Source organism: Pseudoliparis swirei, chromosome 24 (assembly GCF_029220125.1).
Source record: "Pseudoliparis swirei isolate HS2019 ecotype Mariana Trench chromosome 24, NWPU_hadal_v1, whole genome shotgun sequence".
Classification (NCBI taxonomy): Eukaryota; Metazoa; Chordata; class Actinopteri; order Perciformes; family Liparidae; genus Pseudoliparis; species Pseudoliparis swirei.
The window spans coordinates 9395284-9414993 of NC_079411.1; the positions used below are offsets into that span (position 1 = coordinate 9395284).

Below are 19710 nucleotides of genomic sequence, written 5' to 3' on the forward strand. Positions count from 1 at the left end.
CCCTACAGAATGACCTCCAGCAGGCCACTGGTGTGAATGTCTCTGCCCAAACAGTCAGAAACAGACTTCATGAGGGTGGCCTCAGGGCACGACGTCCTGTAGTGTGCCCTGTGCTCACTGCCCAGCACCGTGGAGCTCGATTGGCATTTGCTATAGAACACCAGAATTGGCATGTCCGCCACTGGCGCCCTGTGCTTTTCACAGATGAGAGCAGGTTCACCCTGAGCACCTGTGATAGACGTGAAAGGGTCTGGAGAAGCCAAGGAGAACGCTATGCTGCCTGCAACATTGTTCAGCATGATCGGTTTGGTGGTGGGTCAGTGATGGTCTGGGGAGGCATACCCACGGAGGGACGCACAGACCTCTACAGGCTAGAGAACGGCAGTCTAACTGCCATTAGGTATTGGGATGAAATCCTTGAACCCATGGTCAGACCCTACGCTGGTGCAGTAGGTCCTGGGTTCCTCCTGATGCACGACAATGCCCGGCCCCATGTGGCAAGGGTATGCAGGCAGTACCTGGAGGATGAAGAAATTGATACAATTGAATGGCCCTCACGATCACCTGACCTAAACCCGATAGAACACCTCTGGGACATTATGTTTCGGTCCATCAGACGCCGCCAGGTTGCTCCTCAGACTTAACAGGAGCTCACTGATGCCCTTAGACAGATCTGGGAGGACATCCCACAAGACACCATCCGTCGTCTCATTAGGAGCATGCCGCAACGTTGTCAAGCATGCATACAAGCACGTGGGGGCCACACAAGAAATTGAGAAGCATTTTGAGTTGCAGAAATTTAATTTGGGCAAAATGGACTAGCCTGCCACATAATTTTTTCACTTTGATTTTCGGGGTGTCTATAAAATTGAGCCCTCTGTAGGCTGAAAACTTTTATTTCCATCAAAGATGTGGCATCCTTTCGTTCCTAAGACATTAAACTGTCCATATCAGTATAGATATCCAACATAATGTTCACACTGAGATCTGATGTTTTCAAAGTGTTCCTTTAATTTTTTTGAGCAGTGTATATATATAAAATATATATTCAGTCTGAAGATGTCTGATTTAGTAAAACCAGGTAATTAAATGGGTGTTTCTGGGTTCATGTAAGCCTTACTGTGCTTAGTCTAGATGCATTTGAATGCAGTTATTGTGATTTCCTTTTATTGTCTGATTTCAGTAAAAACTGAAAAAGATGGTATCCCATTTATTTTAATATTGTTTCTAAAATGTAAGAAAACAAGTATTAATCACATAAATCTCATTAAATTTTTTCTGGAAAATGTATGTCTCTTCTCTAATAGCTTAATATGTTCCTTCCCAAAACAATACATTTAGGTAAAAACATTTAACTTAATGGCTCAAATGCATTAATAACAGCTAGCTATTTCTGTTACAAAATCAGCAGTGCTGCTTGCAGGTCCTGGAGTTCCTTCAGTAAACTGTTACTATTTGACCTGCAGTCTGTAGAAGGCTAACATTCTTCATCACTGCACAATTGCCTGGGCTGTGTTTAAAATAAGGGCCCGACATGAAGCAGCAGCCTGGAGAAGATCCACAGCCATAAGATCCTTAAGGATGAATTTTCATCTCTCAATCACACGTTACTAACTCTGCTTTCTCCCCGGAAGTCCTTTTGACTTTACGTCTCATGGGGTCATCGGACCCTATGAGACGGCATAGATCCTATCTGCCTGATGGATCGTCTGGGTCGTGGAATTCCTGCTCATGACTACGCCACTGTCCTGTTGAGACTCCGCCCACTCCTCCTCCCCACCGCCATCTGCCTGATGGATCGTGGAGGTCTCCATCGTGGAATATGCCTACTATGAACTATTCATACACTCTGTCATATTCATTGAATGTATTTTAACTCTAAATCTGTCCTTCTGTACACATTACATCTATTGCATCTGTCCATCCTAGGAGAGGGATCCTCCTCTGTTGCTCTCCTCCAGGTTTCTTCCCTTTTTTCCCCCTGAAGGGTTATTTGGGAGTTTTTCCTGGTCCGATGTGAGGTTTTGGGGCAGGGATGTCTATGTGTACAGATTGTAAAGCACTCCGAGACAAATTTGTAATTTGTGAAATTGGGCTATACAAATAAACTGAATTGAATTGAATAAACTCTTTTAGAAATAAATTGGCCCTCAAAAGCACTGTAATGAACTTTAGTTGCTATTGTTGGGCACAATGTTAAAAATAAAGGAGTTACAGACCAGTGTTCTCTCTCTCTCTCAGGGTAGCATTAGTTTCTGTAATGTATAATAACTATATTTTGTCTCAGAATATATTCTACAGATTACAAGCTAAGACAGCATTAACTTTAATGGGGGAATTCATTGATCATAAGTTCTCAAGTGTCTAAAAACAACTCATTCAGTTTTACTTTCCAAGAAGTCACAAGAAGAGGTCATTAATTTATTAACAATATACGAAAGAAAACATACTATAATTTTGCTATAAACAAAATGTTTTTTTTGTTTGATCTTTTATTCTTGTGAAATCCTCAACAATTTAGCCTCTGAAAAGATACTTAAATTAAACACCCAGCAAAGATTTGACAGCTCACAGCTCAAGAGCCATAATGAAGGCTGTGCTGAGGAGTCCCCCAAGCACAAATTGCTTTGTCATGGGCTTATCAAGCCACTTTCCTTGACCATAATGGCCATGAAATGATTCCTTCCTACTTGAAGTCCAATGTTATAGTCGGGGGGCCAAAATCTGTCATCCTTATTCTGTGGAAAAAGGCATTCAGCCAAAGCTAATATGAGATTTTGGCAGTCGGAGTTAGTCAAATGAAGTGAATCTTCTGGTCTTTAAAAAAATATCGCTTTTGTTTTCATATTAAAAACACAAACACTTGATTTAACTTACTCATAATGTAAATGCCTCATACAGTATTAGGAATGGGTGAATTACATAAAGCATTATACATAAATGTTGTTGTCCCCCATCACTTACATTGGACGCACCAGAAAAGAGTCCTCACAACCAGTAAGGTGAGGAGTAATGGTTACAGCGACTAATGGCTATTTCCACTTACAAATTGGCGTAAGAGTATTGTATCAAGAGAATCAAAACCTGTTTTTAAGACTAGACATAAAGCTTTTCTGTGGACTACAGTCGTCACAAAATACACAGAACAGCAAAAGGTAGGTGATGTCAATGTTGTCCCTTTCCGTTCATTTCGGGACACCAGAAAACAAAGGCAGGCATAGAGAAAAGCACAACATGTTAACATTTTATTTACAAATTTTTTTTTTTGTCATACAGAAAGTAAAAATGTAGCTACAACCTTGATTTGTGCAACAGGCGGCCACACTAAAAATCATGGCTCGCTGGTTGCACAGCTGCTATAGCAATAATTTTATAGGGAAAGGTATGGAACAGAATAAAATAATAAAAGACAAAAAAAAATTGAAATAATAAACCCAACAACAAAAAATTCATCCAACACAATATTAAAAGCACAGACCCAAAACTAGATACCACTCCCAAAGTCCTCACACGGGAATACATAACATAAAGAGGGATCGACAGTGAAATTGTGGAATGCTGGGCTGCCTGAGAACCTCTGGGCCGTGGGGTGGGTGAGGTGGAGGGTGTTTGGTGGCTCTCAGTCCATGAGGGGGGAGGAAAAAAAAGGGTGTGGCAGCTCCACTCGGCCCACCCATCCGGTACAGTCTTGCCCCATAAAAAGAGCGCAGAGCTGGAGGGGTAGACATGGATTACAAAGACGGTGTGAGTTGTAGGAGGGCAGACGTTCGGGTTTGTGGGAGAGGAAGGGTAACTCGGTAGGCTCCGATTTTCAGTTTTGCTCCTAATCGTCATCTTCATCATCGTCATCGTCGTCCTCATCTTCTGGGTCTCGCTTTCTCTTCTCCCCTTTGGCAGCTTCTGCTTCTGGGGTGCAAAGAGTCTGTGTCAACATGTGCCAAGTACCACAAACTCCAATTTCAGCAAAACAGTGAACATTGTATAATCCACTGCAGGTGGAACAGCAAGACGCCATCTAACTTCAATCAAGCAGGAATCCTTTGTTACTTTGTCCAAATACAATATAGTCTTTACATATTACATATCTTACACAGTTCCTTACATATATTCAGGGTTAACTATTACAAACAACAACATCTTTGAGCATTATCAATCCTCTAGTGAAGATGGTGTGCAGTGCTTAAGAATGGCCACTATCATGTTTTGATGTCCCTTCAATGATATAATGTTACACCATAAGGAGCGGACAATTAACAGTGTCAGATATGCATCTTCAGTATGGACATTTTTTAGGATTTAACTGACTACTGAGATATTTTACACTGATTGTCTTAGCTTTTAAGCCTTAAGATATATTAACAATTCATAATATTTTTCTATAATTGAGCTAACTATATTATCTTATGTTATTAGTGATAATGTCCTGTAATCTCTCCTGTACAGCTTCCTCAGAAATAGAACCACCAGCAGGTGTCATATTATTCCTGATACCAGTTTTTATTAGTCATCAAGTGCACCCACATTATGTACATGTACTTACCCTTCTATGCACACATTACTTTTATTTTAAGCTGCAGTGTAGGTACAAAAATACCATTTTAAATCTGAAGGACTCTGTCCTTACTCAGCCCTTAGCTGTTTGAGTACATTAAACTATCAACAAAAAAATGCAACATGGTACTATGCAGAATTATTATGCATTTTCATTTCTAATAGTTAAGTAAGAGTACACAGAAATGTGAACAATTTGAGAAAATGTTAAATATTTTGGACTTAAAGTAAATGCAGAAAATGCACTTTTGACTCAATTTAAAGTTAATATATTTTGTATACTGTCAGATAAATGTGTATCAGTGGATTACAGTTTCAATCTGCAGTATTCATTGCAATACTTTTGTGACCTTTTAATAAAGAAACGTTTGTCTTACCCAATCTGATAAGTAATGTCAGGACATTCAAAACATAAACCAGTTATTGACCTTGTGGAGGGTTTAGAGTAGTGATATGAAGAGATGGCCGGACTGTTGTGTTGCACTTCTACTAATGTGTTGATATAACTTTGAGGTGCTCTGGGTTTTTATATGTAAAGGGAATGGTGTTCAACTGTGGAAATGGTACATACCGTCTTCGTCCTCATCAAAATCATCTTCTTCATCTACTTCTCCATCCTTACCAACTTCTTCCTCCTTGGTAAACAAAAATGTTTCAAAAAGGTTAACATAAAATAAAAAGTCATCCAAACTCCTTAAAAGAAGTTTTTCTGCCGTATAATTCATATTTCATGTATTTAATTACCTCATCTTCGCCGCTGACCTCATCATTGTCTTCTTCTCCGTCCACTTGTCCTTCACCTTCTCCTTCTCCTTCCACCTCCTCTTCATCTTCCTCGTCATCCTCTTCCTCGTCTAAGTCCTCCTCCTCACCGTCCTCATCTTCCTCCTCCTCTCCCTCTGCAATTACAAAAACAACAACCGTCGGTCAACCGCAAACAAAATGGAATCGTGCTGTAGTCGAAGTCCAACAGTTGTAGACTCCGATTCGCAAAGTGAGCGACACACCTGATTAAATCGGGTTGCACGGAAAATCAAAACATAGTAGACAGGCAGCCATATTGAGCAGTATTGTCATCTCATATTAATATATGTCCAGCTATTGTGGACTTAAGGATCAGTATAGCAGGAAAGACCTAAGATATTGGATGAATTTCTTACCTTCATCTTCATCATCATCTACGCCGTCTCCGTCCACCTCTCCGTCAGAGTCAGAGGCTTCCCTGTCCTCCATGTCATAGCCATCCAGATAGGTGAGCTGAGGCAGCAGCTTGAACACACTCTCTCTGTAGTCATTCAGGTTTGTCACTTCACAGTTGAACAGGTCCAAACTTTTCAGGTTAACCAGCTTTTTCTGTTGATCAAATTTAGCAAAGAACTGTGATGAGAAACATGTCACATCCGGCATGTCAATTTAAGGAAACTAGTAGTGTATGCTACTACTGTATTCACTGTAAACTGTGTAAACCAGTGGATATTTGGCAATACCATTCATACAATATTTGTTTTCCTTTTAATATCTGACGATTAGGACTTTAATGCAATGCTGGATTTAGAAGATGTTTCCATCAATGTGATGCACTACCATGATTTGTTGGTACTTAATTATCTGGATTAGAGAATTAATTTCTCCGCTGAATTTCCAGTTTCTTGCATCCTTAACCAGAAGAATCATGAATGCAGTTTGAATTAACTTATATGGAAATGTGTGCGTGAACAAAAAATGCATATGAATCATATTTTAAATTCATATGATACAAGTGGTTATTAAACGTGTAAAAGAAGGGTCTCTGCTGAACCCTTTCAACGGTGCGTTGCCGTGTATGTTGAGTCTAACAAAAAGTTTAAATATTGATATCCAAATATTCAGATTGCCGTGCTCAAATTAGAAAATACACATGTTATTAGTATGCTGTCAGTTGAGAACAAACAGTTCATTACTGTAATCACATCTACATTAATACATTGTGTGCGTGCCAAGAATGTGTATAAATGCATGTAATTTGTCTAATAATGAATTTAGCATGAACATGATACAAAATAACGAAAGGTCCAATGTCTGCACAAACCCAAGATGGAGTATACACATTCTGTGGGCATACAGATGGATATGCATGTCAGTGTTGCTTCTACCATATATGAAAACACATACCAATGGTTCCAATGTGCTAATGTCTTTCAATTTGTTGCCACTCAGGTTTAGATGTGTGAGGTTGGGTAGTTTCTCTGCTAAAACATCAAGGCCACCGCTGATTCTGTTGTCACTCAACTCCAGCTAAAAGATGGGAGAAGGAAATATTAATCCAGCAGACATTTGGTCACAATTCAGCTTTTCATGGCAGTAAAGAAGGTGAAGCAGATCTATTTTTTGTATTACCTTTTTGAGTTTTCCTAGTTTGGGCAAGTTGGAGACTGACATTAAGCCAACATTTATCAAACTCAGGAATTCCAAGTTGACAAACTCAGCGGTGAGGCCTTCGATTTTTCCTTCAACTGATCGACAATTGTCAAGGACAAGTTCTCGTACCTGAAATATAGAAAAGTATAATATATCACATAAAAACAAGGTGTATGCATTTCGTGAAACTACACCTACTATTATTCCATAATTCTAATTTATTCTAAAACAACAAAAAACATATGTAATACATAACATATTTGACAAATACTTCTAAAAAAAGGATGAAATGTTATGTTCGACAAAATCATTGAGAAAACACAACGTGTTGAACAGTGGGGGTGTTGTTGTCTCGGGAAATAGCCCTTTATTGTGTGTAAAGTACTTCCATACAACTCATTTCTTCTCACATCTATTTTGTATTTTCTGTAAAATGTTACAAAACAAGTCCTGAAGGCGGAGTTAGTTTGAGTCGGTTAAAGCTAACACTGTTTGCTTAATTCAATGTCGGAAAGAAAAAGTTGCAAAAAAAGTTGGTGGCAAACGTCAAAGATCATGATTCCTCATATAAAAACACGCACAACGGTAACCGTGTCTCCATCTAAAAACACCCGTGTGCCTAACGTATCCGGGCTTGACGGGAAATAGACATATTTAATTGAAACGAAGAACAGCAACACAATAGTTGCCACCTGGCCTGCTGATGCTGCCTCTAATGACAAATGCAATGAATTTTAGTGAGCTAGGTTAGCTCGCTACAGGCTAGCCATTGCCCCTTTTAAACGCTGCCGTGCAGCAGAGGAGCAGCTACAGAGGTCTGTCTGACCGCCATTAGCCAACTCAACAGCAACGGAAAGGATTGCGAATACACCCTTAGTACAGAGTTTATTTTTTCTCTCTCCGTTAAACCAGCTTTCATTTGAGAAGCGGAGTATTCCTTGTCGTCGAGCGAACGACCCATATTGCCAGTTTGCTACAGGGCACAACGTCGTTTTTGCGGTCGAAATGGCGAAGGAAATATACTGACAACGGAAATTTAGTAAAAACAAAGATGGAGACAGTTCCTTTCTCCCAGAGCTTCAAAGACGACAGAATGACAACATGGCGATTCCTGAGATACAGTATGCAGTTCTCTGAACACTTCAATCGCTAAACAGCTGCTTTTAACGAGTAATTATCGTGACTTTACACGTTTACCCAAGTAATTTGTCGGTGTTAAATCAGTTTTATTTTATGCATGAGTCGAGAGGACACGCCGACCGTCGAGTTTCTAGCTGCCCACGCATCAAGCGCGGTGCACCGGATCTCCGTGTCATTGAAGCAGGCTCGGTTAACAAAACCGCCGGGCAACAAATTGACCCGTTTAGTTGCAAACAACGAATAGTTTAGCTCTGCTTACAATAACTGTACTGAAGAATAGTTTGCGTTTATGACGTTTTAAGTTTAGAAATGGGTACATTTCGTTGTCTTTGTACAGTGGGGGTAGTAATGTGGCGGGAACAAAAACACTAAGTTTAGATGGCTGATCATAATGACGGGATCATCTGATCACCAGACTTCATGAAATAAGTGCAACATTTAGCCGAGCAGATGAAAGGGGAACGTCAACGTCGAAGTGTGGAAGCAATATGTGTGTGTGTCTGGGGGGGGGGAGGCAAACCGCTGCACACTTTCCATTTGAAAACTTACGAATCGCAGCAGCTTTAAACAATCAGCGATCATAAGAAATAGGAGGCTATTTGCGAGATTGTGTCGATATCAACTGGCTTTGGTGATTGTAACAGGGGCTTAATGTTAAGTGGTCAAGGTATGGATGACTCGTGAATCAAGTGACTGTTTTTTTTGTTGTCGCTGCTTAATCTGGCCATTTGATATTAACGTACTCTACACACAAAACTCGCGATCGCCGATGGCTCGTTGTTACATGCAACAACTCTTATTTTTTTTTTTTTAGCACGGACGCCTTGGGAGTTGTAAAGAGCATTTTTAACAAAAGCGCCCCATTTTAGCAGTTATGCTAGCAGCAAACATGGCTTCCAAGGTATAAAATTTACCGCTCTGTGAATGCCGACCGCGGCGCAGGATGTACATTTCCTAATATATCAACGTAAAAAGAAGTTTACTAATTGTGCGAGTCCGACTGGATCGTGTGTGTGCATGTGCACCGCTGGGCATGGAGGCTGTGAAACGGTTAAAACACTGCAATAATGCCAGCGAGCTGAGGAATCGCCGTTTCAAAGTAACGATTGAATAACGTTGTCGCTTTTCTCTCGTTGCCCCTATACGCCCAATCCAGAGCAGTATGAGGGATTAAGCTTGTTGTGCGAGTGTTTTCCGCCCTATTATAAAGCAGAAACATGTATCTAAAGCCCATGTGGTCACCATTACGTTAGCCACACAGGTCACTCGCAAAGCAAAAAAAAGTAGCAAGCAGGCTAGCGAGGCTAGCCAGAAAACTAAGGGTTGGTTTTTAAAAGCACGACTCACATCAGACGGTGTCCTGTTTCTTAGCTCCAAGTGGATCCTCTTTTTCATGTCCATCTTGCCCTATGAAAGTAAAACTTTTCTCTCTTGGGTTTTGGTGGGATCTTCAGTCCAAAGGCAGAGATGCCCTAATGGAGGGAGAATATAGGACTGTATAATGAACTGAGCCAAACGCTAAGTTAGTCGGAGAGGAGAAACCATGGAGGGAAACGGGACTGAAACAAAAATATATGCTCAACAGCGCCATCTGTGTCCAGAAACGCCCATCGCCCCTATAAAGGCATTGCAGTCACAAAACATGACGCTGCCCCGAAACAGTGCCATGGTGCAATTTATTTCTGCAAGGAAAGTGCTATACTATGTTTAGTGAAGTCCATTTTGTCCGTAAAGTGGGTTTTATTACATGAAAGAAGTCCGCATTATGGGCACAGTTTACGGAGAATAGCATTCAATTAGACGTCGATACAGGAGGTCATATGGTCAACTTTGTTTATCTGCCTAACTTACAGGCCATCCCCATGTTTGATGTATTGAGCGTTTCATTGTTACGGTTTCACCTTGACTGAGTAAATACGGTGAATATCTTAACGAATGTAAATAAATCCTGTTTTGATTCGTATTATTGGAAACCTGTTGCCTTCATTTGACACATGCATAATTGTAGCCCAGACAATGGTGAATGTATGAGCCCTGTGACAATGTTGATCAATAAAGTGCTGAATGGATTCATTGGGTTGTGTTTTTACTTCATAAATGCCAGATTCCTTTAACGTGTGGACACACTGCGAGAAAAGGAGGGGTGTGTGGTTCGCAGTAAAGAGAGCATTGTATATGCACATGGAGAGTAGGGCAACCCCCTCCCCCAACTCCACTCCCCTTTACTTCCTGAGACACCAGAGCCCTCAAGTAGAAGTCTACCGACTACCGAGTATGAGTTGTTACCCTTCTATATTGCAATCTAAATAAATAATTACATTCTGCCTCATGGTAGAGCTATTTAAATAATGTTACGGTTAGTTAGAATAGTAAATATTTAAAACAAATATACATATAATCCAGGCTACATTGCTGTATACCGATATGTCTACAAGGTACAGTATCCAAATAGTCTTTGGCCTTGCTCAAGTTAAGTGTTCATAATAACTGTGTATAGACTGTCTTTAAATCAGTGTTTAATATAGTAGAAAAGCTACACCAGAAGATGGCACTGTAATATCTTCTTTGACATTCTTCAAATGTAAGTTGCATTGTGCAACAGTCGGGCTGTGTGAGTGACAGCCTTTACTGCGTGGGGTTGTAGCAGTAAGCCTGATAATATTTCAATTGGAAAGATCTGGATACAAGCAAGGAGTCCAGTTTAGTGTCTGTTATAAGCTGCAGAGTTAACTGAGCAGCCTGTGGTCTTTTTAATGCAGCTGGCAGTTGACCTTGATACTGAAGGTACTGCAAAATGTTCAAGGTAAATGTGTGTGTCAGTGTCTGTTTGAATATAACCATGGGACAGTTTGTTCATCTCAGTCGGTGTATCACAGAGAAAGAGGTTATAATACTTGGCATTGTATGGCCTTCCAACTTGTCTGCAGTCATAAGTTCATATATAAACCATAAAACTGCACAGAACAGACAGTTTAAGATTCAAACAGTGCTCTCACTATCATTTTAGAAAGTGAGTGTGAATTGCAAGAAGCTGCCTTGAATTGAACCAAGAGACCCTGAACATTTCCCCTACAGTGCTGGAAGCAATTGGCAGTTCAGTGTTATTTACTCTGCTGGACAGCTTGTTTCTCTGAGTGGCTCAAACACACACATCAATGTGCTCGGGGAAGATTGAGAACACGCCCCAACTGAGCAGCTCTCCATCTACGAGATAAAATGGGTATGCCTCCACTCCGGGCGAGGACAGGATTTCTTGCTTGGTCTCAGGCTGTCTGATGGCTTTTCAACACAGTCGTCCACCCAGAGTACTTTATAACATATTGCTTTATTATAAAAAAGACTGTTTTTAGTATGTTAATTAGTGATTATTGTTATTTATGCAGAAAGAACAAGACATGGATTTGGAATATTGGCTCATTCATTTCTTATTCAAAACTTCATTTAACTGTGGAACTGTTTTGTGCCTGCCAACGATATTAGGTCATTTAGACATTGGATAATTGTCTATATAAATTCAGTCAAAGTATACTTCTGTCATTGCTAAGCAACAGTGACATTTCAGCTTCAGTATCAGCTGCTGGCTTGCACATAAACATGCATATAAAACAGAAGAGTCCTTTTTTAATTTTCCTGTTAGCTTACAAGTTTAATAAGACACCATTTTAGTCTAATAAGATGAATAGTTTATTATGTCCCCCTTCACCTCATACATATTTTATCCCGATCACACACTGCCCTCACACAACTTGCCCTAGTCATTTTCTCTCTCTCTCTCTCTCTCTGTCAATGCTGTGCCAACTCCTCCAGCTTTACAAATACGATAAGACCAAAGCTGCAAGAACTCTTTCAGCACAATGATAATGGTTAACCAGATAGTTCATTTAGGGGTGGGAAAAGAAAACAGTGAGAAGTTATTCTGTCTTTTTCTCGGAGCTTGCACGCCTGCAAAGAGTGGAATTCATTCATAGCGGGACTCAGAATGGAGGAGAAACAAGAGTCGGCATATAAACATTCGAATGAGGACCAAGGTAACTTTCAAGATTGACTTCTCTTCTTTTTAAAATCGAGTAGGCCTATTTCAGTATTTTCACACTCGACAGTTGAGTAAGCCAGTTATTCATTTGTATAATGAGTGATATCTTTTGATCAACTCAGACAGCAAATACTTTCATCGACAGCGAAGCTACTCTTACTGATCTTTCTGTATTTTAAACCCCAAAGAAAAAAATGTCTTTGAGCCCCTTTTTTATACACCATCAGTCACCCACCACATGTGCTGGTCATGCATAAAAAGTACTGCTCTTTGGTTTCATGCTGCCCTTGTTGTTTTTCTGTTTCGTAGGTGGGATCCATCACCGATTGCGGGACAGGAATCTTCTCAGGAAGAGAAAAGCGGAAGCAGAAGAGAAGGAGACTAACCAGTGGGTTTTAGGGTACATTTAAAAAAAGGATTAGCCAATGTTAGTGCAGTGACCTACATTTACAGCTATCTTCATTTGGAGTAACCATCATAAGTTTAGCAGTGCAGACACAATCTACAGTATAACCCCGTAGCCACAGAGGGGACAAATAGGGAGTTTAGCATCAGAAATGTTAAATAAGGCTTTATTAACTAAACTTGCTTCTATATAACACTCTCCTTCACTATGCACGGTTGAATCTTTATCAGCACTCCAGCTGCTTATCACTCCTCTGCTAGATGTTGAATATGGAGCAAGAGGAAACCAAAGGTTGCTTGTGTGTTTCTATTGACGCCCCAGATCCAGGTCAAGGACTTTGCACTATTAGCTTTGCAAAAGTGTCCCAAAAAGTTGTATCAATGCCCACTGGTATGCAGTTGATTGAATTTGTTGTACTCTCCCAGGGTTGAGAGCCAGAGGAAAAAACACAGGGCTGAGAGTAGCACAAAGAGGAGAGGGCGGCCCAAGAAGAGTGAGCCCACGCCGGAGATCTCTGTCATTCAGGAGGAGGCAGCTGTGTCTCAGGAAGTTCCTGTGGTGGCGGTCCCTGAACCAACGGAGGTCGACCCAGATCAAACACCAGGTTCTTTATCCCCTTTACTTGCTGTGGAGTCACAACCTTCACCTGTCCATGCTGCCCCTGAACCTCGGCCACTGTTTGGATCCATCCAAAGCTCCATCTTTGCTCCTACTCTGACTTCTCCAGCACCAGTTAAGCCGACTCCAGCCCTTTTTTCACCCGTAGCTCCTGATCCATTTCCCGTCAAAGTTCTAGATACGGCTCCAGTCCCTGTTCTAGATTCAGCTCCAGCTCCAGATGCTGTTCCGGTCACAGTTCCAGACCTGACTCAAGCCCCTGTTCCAACTGCAGCTCTTGCTCTTGCTGCAGCTCCTCTGCAGGTGGAGACCATCTTCACAGAGGCACAATGCAGGGAGGCCCATGACCAGGTCCTGATTAAGGACCTAGGCTCTGAGGAGGAGGGGGACATCTCTTCATCTCAAGACAAAAGAGCCGATGACGGTATTAAAGAGGAGAATTAGACTGTTTGAGAATGAATGGTGTGGAAAATGTTTGTTAATATTTGTCTTAATATTAATTGTATGCTGGTTTTTTTATAGCTTTGATTGGGACATCGTCGTACAACATACCTGACCCAAACAAAATGTTCTCAATTCCAACCGTGTCCCTGACGCCTCCTCCACAGAAATATTTCCCAGGAAATGTATTCTGATTTTCTAAAACACTTTTCAGATACTGCCTCGGCTCAGGCTTCCTTCTTTTCTGATCACAGTTTGCATTCAAGTATTATCTTGGTTAGTGTTGGTTGAAGAGACCACACATACTGAGCATTTGCATTCCTTATTTGACAAATGTATCAATTCAAAACAAACCTGTATGCTTATTTATTCTGGTTTGTTCTTCATTGAAAAACTCACAAATTCTATTTTGTCATTTGCAGTGAGAAAACTGCTAATTTAGCTTGCTTTCAATTAAGAGTAAATTGTAGAAATCACTGGGTATGATGTGTTTGTAATTTGGTATTTATTTGATAGAATTGTGTATAAAGTTGTTTTTCACCTCATAAAAAACTCTGCTTACAATCATCTGAAAGTGGTTATAATGGTCTTTATTATTATGTTAGAAATATATGCTCAATGATACATTGATAGAATAGATTATATTGATCCGTCCGATGTGATGTGCTGGGACAGGGGATGTCGTATGTGTACAGATTGTAAAGCCCTTTGAGGCAAATTTGTAATTTGTAATGTTGGGCTATATTAAAAAAACTGAACACAATGTATGTATTTGTACAGCCTCTTATGGGAGTGTCATAGATTTATTTCACTTGGATCCATTAAAATGATTGATTAAACAAATTTACAGAATTTATCATATTTTTTCACTTCAATGAAGAAATTTAATTACGTCCTAATTATACTCTGATAAAAAAAACATTTTACTCTAACAATACTTCTACCCTAATAGTTTTTAGTACAGGCTTGTGTAACTGGCTTTATTCAATCTATTTAATCTATGATTATGATTATTATTATTGTTATTATATATTAATTATTTGGCTGGTAGTTAGTATTTAGCCTATATACAGAGGTGGATACATATTTGGGTCCTTTAATACAGTTAGAGTAACTAGATAATAACACAAAAATTAAAATGATTATCAAAAATGTATTCAAAGCATTACAAATAAAAGTGTTCATTTATACAGCAGAATGGTCTCGGTCAGTTTAATATTACTTATTTAATTATCAGTATTAATGCATTACTACGTAAGCATACGTTGAATGCTTTAGCTAGCAAGGTGGAGACAAGTGTAACTAGATTAATACACTTTATTATAGTATGCTCTTATTCTTAATATATAATATGTAGCGTGAATTAACAAGGTATCAGATAAGAGCATGACAATATTTCTGTCTGAAATGTAGCAGAGTTCAAGTGCATCCAAATACCAGTGACTATATTTGACTATTATCTGTTACTATTCTGTAATGAAAAATAAAGCATATTTTAAAAAAGAAAAAAAGAAAAACGTGGAGGGTGACATTACTCTTGGCTGCCCTCTGTTGATATGAAACATGTAGTGGAACCAGCACATGATGTTTAGCCATGTTGGCTATATTCCTATTTCAAATAATATTAATTGATCAAATACAATATTGTCCTGTAAAAATAATTAAAAGCATAATCAAACATGTGGTGGGTCAGCAAACATGGTGCAAATGTATCAATTACTTTTGCAACATGCATGCGTAATGTCTATATGTATTGGCTGATTGTCGAGTTTTCCACATACATTGACCTTACAATATACAATATACACACAATATAAGTTATCCATAAGAAGAGAGTCCCCCAGCTCAGGTTGTCAGTTGACAGCCGGAAGACTCCTGGTTGGCCAACAGGAAGTCAAACTCGTGCTTCCGCATTGAGAGGCTCCCACGTGTTTCGTCAGTGGTTTGTTGCTGTTTAACCAGTTAGCTAAAAGCTAAGTTAGTCATCAGAAAGATGAGTCCTCTGTGTGACTGCTGCGGAGATGACATTAATAAACTGAATCAGCAGATTTCGGTGATGAGAAAGGAAATCAAGAACTTGAGGTCGGTGGAGATATGAATGTACCACTCACCTTCTTAGCCGCTGCATATGTCTCTCTTTAGACACGGAATCACATATTGTTATTGATATACCTACAACGTTACTTAAATTATGGGTTTATTGCATTTCCTTGTGCTTCTTTACTCGCGTGTCATTCAATACATAGTATATCTGCATCTCTTTTGACATGGTATTTACTTGCATTGATTCTTCTTCGACAGGCAGATGTTGGACAGTGCGGTTAGAGGTCATCGCAAACATATGCTCTCCATTCAGTCTGCTGTAACAAAGATGGAGCTGTGTGAACCTGATAAAGACCAGACACCACCACCGGCCTCATCACCGCAGCTTGCACTAGAGCAAGGTAATAACTTTATACGACTGCATCTCTTCATAAGAAACATTACAACTGGCTTCATCCCAAAAATATTGTTTGTGCCAAATGAGAGTTTTGATCTTAAAATAACATGGATGTGTTTTGTCATTATCTGATATTAATTATATTAATCTCTCTGGTATTATTGGGATTCATTGATTAGTACGTTATGATTGATCTCGGTTTCCAACATCCTGAATTTTATTTTTTTGTCAGTTCAAAAATCCCAAAATATTACATTTGCAGTGATTATAAAAACTAAAAAAATTTTTTTACGGCTTCGGCACTAAAATACAATTGGAATATAAATAGTGCCACAGATGTGTGTGTATATATATATATATATATATAAACAAGTTTGGTGAATTGCATAAAGATAATGAATGAGATGTTTCCATGCAGTTCAATAATACTAAAAGTAGAAAAACTAAAACCCACACATACAATAAATAAATAGTTACTTTGATGTTATACATTTAAACCACATTGTTATCTCTGTAACACTCCAGGAAACATCCAGACAGTCCCAATTGGTTACATCACTTCCTGTTTCTCTGTGAAGAATGGGACACCCAGACAGCCCACCATTTGTGGCCCCTCAAGGGCCGAACTGTGCATCGAACAGTGTGTCTTCAATAACCCTGAGCATGCTCTGGTGGGTCTGGAGCAATACTCTCATGTCTGGTAGGTCTCCTGAAGTTAGTGTTTAACCTGTATATCCTTAAATGTCAAATCCATGGTTTGGAGCTCTTGTTACATGAAATATTAGCAACAAGTGTTGCTGCGGGTTTTGTAGCAATGTCTTTCATTCCACTAACGATGACTCAAAAGGTTCAGATTATCACCTTATTAAAACGCTGTAAATTAATGTAGCTGTGTTTTTGAGGTATGTCTGAGAACAACCTTAAGGATTTACAAGTACAGTTGATATTAAGAGTCGACATAAAGGCATTCCATTTTAGGATTTGATTGCACCAAAGCAAACTTGAAGCCATTTGAGCCTAATGCTGCTGACTTTTCCTTGCTTGAATTAGTGACCTTTTACCTATCCAATAAAAGCTGTAAAGACATGCACATTATTTTTATGAGTAGTATCACTAGAGGACTAATGATTTAGGATGTAATATCCCATTTTTTATATCTTCTTCTGCCTGTATTTCAACAATACAGCCTCTGCACACATACAGCCTTTTTATGTCAAATGCGTGTGTTTTCCCTATGTGGTCTCTTCAGGATCATCTTTCTCTTTCACAAAAATGGGCACTTGAGTTCCAAAGCCAAAGTGAAGCCTCCGAGACTCAACGGTCAGAGAGTCGGTGTGTACTCGACACGCAGTCCCCACCGACCGAATGCCTTGGGCCTAACTCTAGCTCGACTTGATAAAATAGTAGGTGAGTGTGATGAACAAAAATCTGTCTTCAATTGTTGATTGTGTGCAAAATGCGTGTTTGTGTATTTGTGAGGACCTCTGTACAGATTTGGCAGAGTGAAGACTTGCTAGACTACCACGATGGACAGAATATGTGTTCCTGCTTGCACTCTATTGAAATATACTTGAAGTCTAAATGTTCCTCTGTCAAATTTATCCTCAGCCACAGAAAAAGGTTGCTTGATAGAAACTAATGCAGCCCCACCTTTTATATTTTCTAGGTGATACAATACATCTGTCAAACATTGACATGATCGCTGGAACCCCAGTCCTGGACATCAAACCCTACATCCCAGAGTACGACAACCCCGACTCCAGGATGAGCTCAGATGAGACGGTAGATATATTAAACACCCCAAAAGACTCTGATGATCAGTCAGGCCTAAAAAGAGAAAGACATGATGATGATGATGACGACGACTTTTCAAGAGACAACTCGGAAGCTGATATTTCAGTCGCAGATCCATCTCAGTTTGTCAGAGCTCAGTTTTCGCTCCACAAAGACCTCCAGGGGGTGCTGGAGGAGGTCAAGGCCTATGTCACCCAACAGGACCATTGCCAGCTGACTTGTTCAAGAGAGGATACATTTTCAGACTCTCCCAATACCAAACCACCAGTTGCGACTGTGGACCACCCTTGCCATGGAGAGGAGGTCCACAGTGCCATCGCTGACTGGATCAGAGAGCCTCCTGTTGGCAGTTTGGAGGTGCGCTTCACTCCCCAGGCCGAGAGGGAGTTAGCAGACTTCCTTCCCACAAACCTGTCAGGTAAAACAAATACGACATAAAAGGGTGATGTTGTGTTTCTGTCCACAAGAGGATGCTGTTGTGAAAGATTAATATCAAAACAGTCCTTCAGAATCAGATTCATTGGCCAAGTTTGTTCATGCATGAAGAATTTAAATGTTCTTACAGACAGTAATTTACAGGAACGTCGAAAATGATATACAGCTAAAATTAAGGACAACAAAGCTTAACAGAACCATCGACATTATCAACAATAATATAACTAATATATAAGTGCGTGGTTCTGTACGGTATAAGCATGTATGCCTTTTTACAGCTTGCAGGATTAATATTCAATCATAATGGATGCATGATTGTATGACAACAAAGTGCTGGCATTTGGGAAAAACAAACAAACAAACTCCAACCTACATGTCACACAGGGCCCTCTGAAAGTAACAGACCCAGGTTCAAGTTTCTTCGCAGTCCAGAGGAAGCTGCTGCCGCTATCAGAGGGGTGCTGTCAGCAGACCCACGGTCAGTCTACAGGAGAACACGCTGCAGAGACAGACTCTTCTTCTTCACCCTGGACACGGCTGACATCACCTGCTGGTTTGGACAAGGCTTTGCTGAGGTACTGCAAGTCCGACCTGTTGAGCAACACATTGCTTCAGTGTGAGAACTCCTTTCAGCGAGAGCTTCAGAGTTGGAAGGACTCATTTTTCAAGTTTGTTGAGAAACAAAAACAGAGCTTGTCAAATTTGCCTCAAATCATTATTTCCAGGTAATTTCTATACTGAGAAATGTTTAAGTGGTAAAATCATTTTGACCGTCTAAAATCAAAACATGAAGGCTAAGATGCACTGAAATTTGTATAAATAGATCAAATAAAAACGTATTATAACATAAATGTCTTTTTTGTAATACTTGTTTTATGTTTTCCGTTTCTGACATGGTCTTCCAGGTCAAATGTTCTAGAAATAGGTTTGTTTGTACGAATGTAGTAAATTATCAAGTTCTTCTCATTAAGTGTTATCAGACTTGCCATGTTCTCCCAGGCGTCTTCATGATATTGTTTGCAAGTGTACCTTCTGTGAGACTTGTTCTGCTCTGGTGCACAATTTTATTTCATCTACAATTTAAATTTGTATGCATTTTTTATGTTTGGTCTTCCACACAACACAATAATCAGCATGTCAAACCCAGGAGTTTCGAAATAATTAAACTAAATGTGGTTTACTTAATTATCCGGTAAAGTAAACAAGTGTGTATGTGGTTTTTTCTTACTGCTTATTAGAGAAGTTGATGACAATGACTAATACGAGTTATTTATTTTCTTATGCATACAATTTTAATGACAAACGTTGCCTGTATTTACCTAAAATGCAGTGAAGTATTTTAAGGGCTTTAGGGAGAATATCCTTAGAGTAATGACAATAGCGTCCTGTTGGGGGCAGCAGTGTGCGGCCGGGTGCGGGACGTCCGCCCAGTGCGTCAGGCAACAAGAGAAGAAG

The 19710-nt window shown here is 39.8% G+C and overlaps 3 protein-coding genes across 7 annotated transcripts; 2 read left to right on the plus strand and 1 right to left on the minus strand.

The window, feature by feature from the left end:
- Window positions 1-3681: 3681 nt before the first annotated feature.
- On the minus strand, window positions 3682-10142 carry anp32b (acidic (leucine-rich) nuclear phosphoprotein 32 family, member B). Its single transcript, XM_056410382.1, has 7 exons — window positions 9436-10142; window positions 6928-7077; window positions 6703-6825; window positions 5712-5904; window positions 5296-5450; window positions 5123-5186; window positions 3682-3906 (listed from the first exon to the last, which is right to left on the minus strand). Exons 1-7 carry the CDS (start codon window positions 9487-9489, stop codon window positions 3824-3826), a joined length of 822 nt encoding a protein of 273 aa, XP_056266357.1. The 5' UTR covers window positions 9490-10142; the 3' UTR covers window positions 3682-3823.
- A 1697-nt stretch (window positions 10143-11839) lies between these two features.
- Window positions 11840-14349, plus strand: hemgn (hemogen). 4 transcript variants are annotated; one of them, XM_056410381.1, is made up of 5 exons: window positions 11840-12116; window positions 12431-12509; window positions 12953-13131; window positions 13420-13569; window positions 13668-14349. In XM_056410381.1, exons 1-5 carry the CDS (start codon window positions 12068-12070, stop codon window positions 13778-13780), a joined length of 570 nt encoding a protein of 189 aa, XP_056266356.1. In that variant the 5' UTR covers window positions 11840-12067; the 3' UTR covers window positions 13781-14349. The 4 variants fall into 4 exon arrangements, with proteins under 4 accessions (XP_056266356.1, XP_056266355.1, XP_056266354.1 ...); XM_056410380.1 differs by having other exon boundaries at window positions 11844-12116; window positions 13294-13569; XM_056410378.1 differs by having other exon boundaries at window positions 11857-12116; window positions 12953-13569.
- A 1058-nt stretch (window positions 14350-15407) lies between these two features.
- trmo (tRNA methyltransferase O) lies at window positions 15408-19110 on the plus strand. Of its 2 annotated transcripts, none has more exons than XM_056410373.1 (6): window positions 15408-15668; window positions 15888-16030; window positions 16552-16726; window positions 17276-17433; window positions 17693-18238; window positions 18640-19110. In XM_056410373.1, the coding sequence occupies exons 1-6, from the start codon at window positions 15580-15582 to the stop codon at window positions 18873-18875; spliced, it is 1347 nt and encodes a 448-aa protein (XP_056266348.1). In that variant the 5' UTR covers window positions 15408-15579; the 3' UTR covers window positions 18876-19110. The 2 variants fall into 2 exon arrangements, with proteins under 2 accessions (XP_056266348.1, XP_056266349.1); XM_056410374.1 differs by having other exon boundaries at window positions 15591-15668; window positions 15892-16030.
- The last annotated feature ends 600 nt before the right edge of the window (window positions 19111-19710 follow it).

Coding starts and splice junctions, on each gene's coding strand:
- anp32b (XM_056410382.1), bottom strand. CDS start 9,489: ATGGACATGAAAAAGAGGATCCACTTGGAGCTAAGAAACAGGACACCG. Junction 5,451..5,711: donor AGATGATGATGAAGATGAAG/GTAAGAAATTCA, acceptor TTGTAATTGCAG/AGGGAGAGGAGGAGGAAGAT. Junction 5,187..5,295: donor AGGTCAGCGGCGAAGATGAG/GTAATTAAATAC, acceptor TTGTTTACCAAG/GAGGAAGAAGTTGGTAAGGA.
- hemgn (XM_056410378.1), top strand. CDS start 12,068: ATGGAGGAGAAACAAGAGTCGGCATATAAACATTCGAATGAGGACCAA. Junction 12,117..12,430: donor ACATTCGAATGAGGACCAAG/GTAACTTTCAAG, acceptor TCTGTTTCGTAG/GTGGGATCCATCACCGATTG. Junction 13,570..13,667: donor AGACAAAAGAGCCGATGACG/GTATTAAAGAGG, acceptor GTTTTTTTATAG/CTTTGATTGGGACATCGTCG.
- trmo (XM_056410373.1), top strand. CDS start 15,580: ATGAGTCCTCTGTGTGACTGCTGCGGAGATGACATTAATAAACTGAAT. Junction 16,031..16,551: donor GCAGCTTGCACTAGAGCAAG/GTAATAACTTTA, acceptor GTAACACTCCAG/GAAACATCCAGACAGTCCCA. Junction 16,727..17,275: donor GAGCAATACTCTCATGTCTG/GTAGGTCTCCTG, acceptor TGGTCTCTTCAG/GATCATCTTTCTCTTTCACA.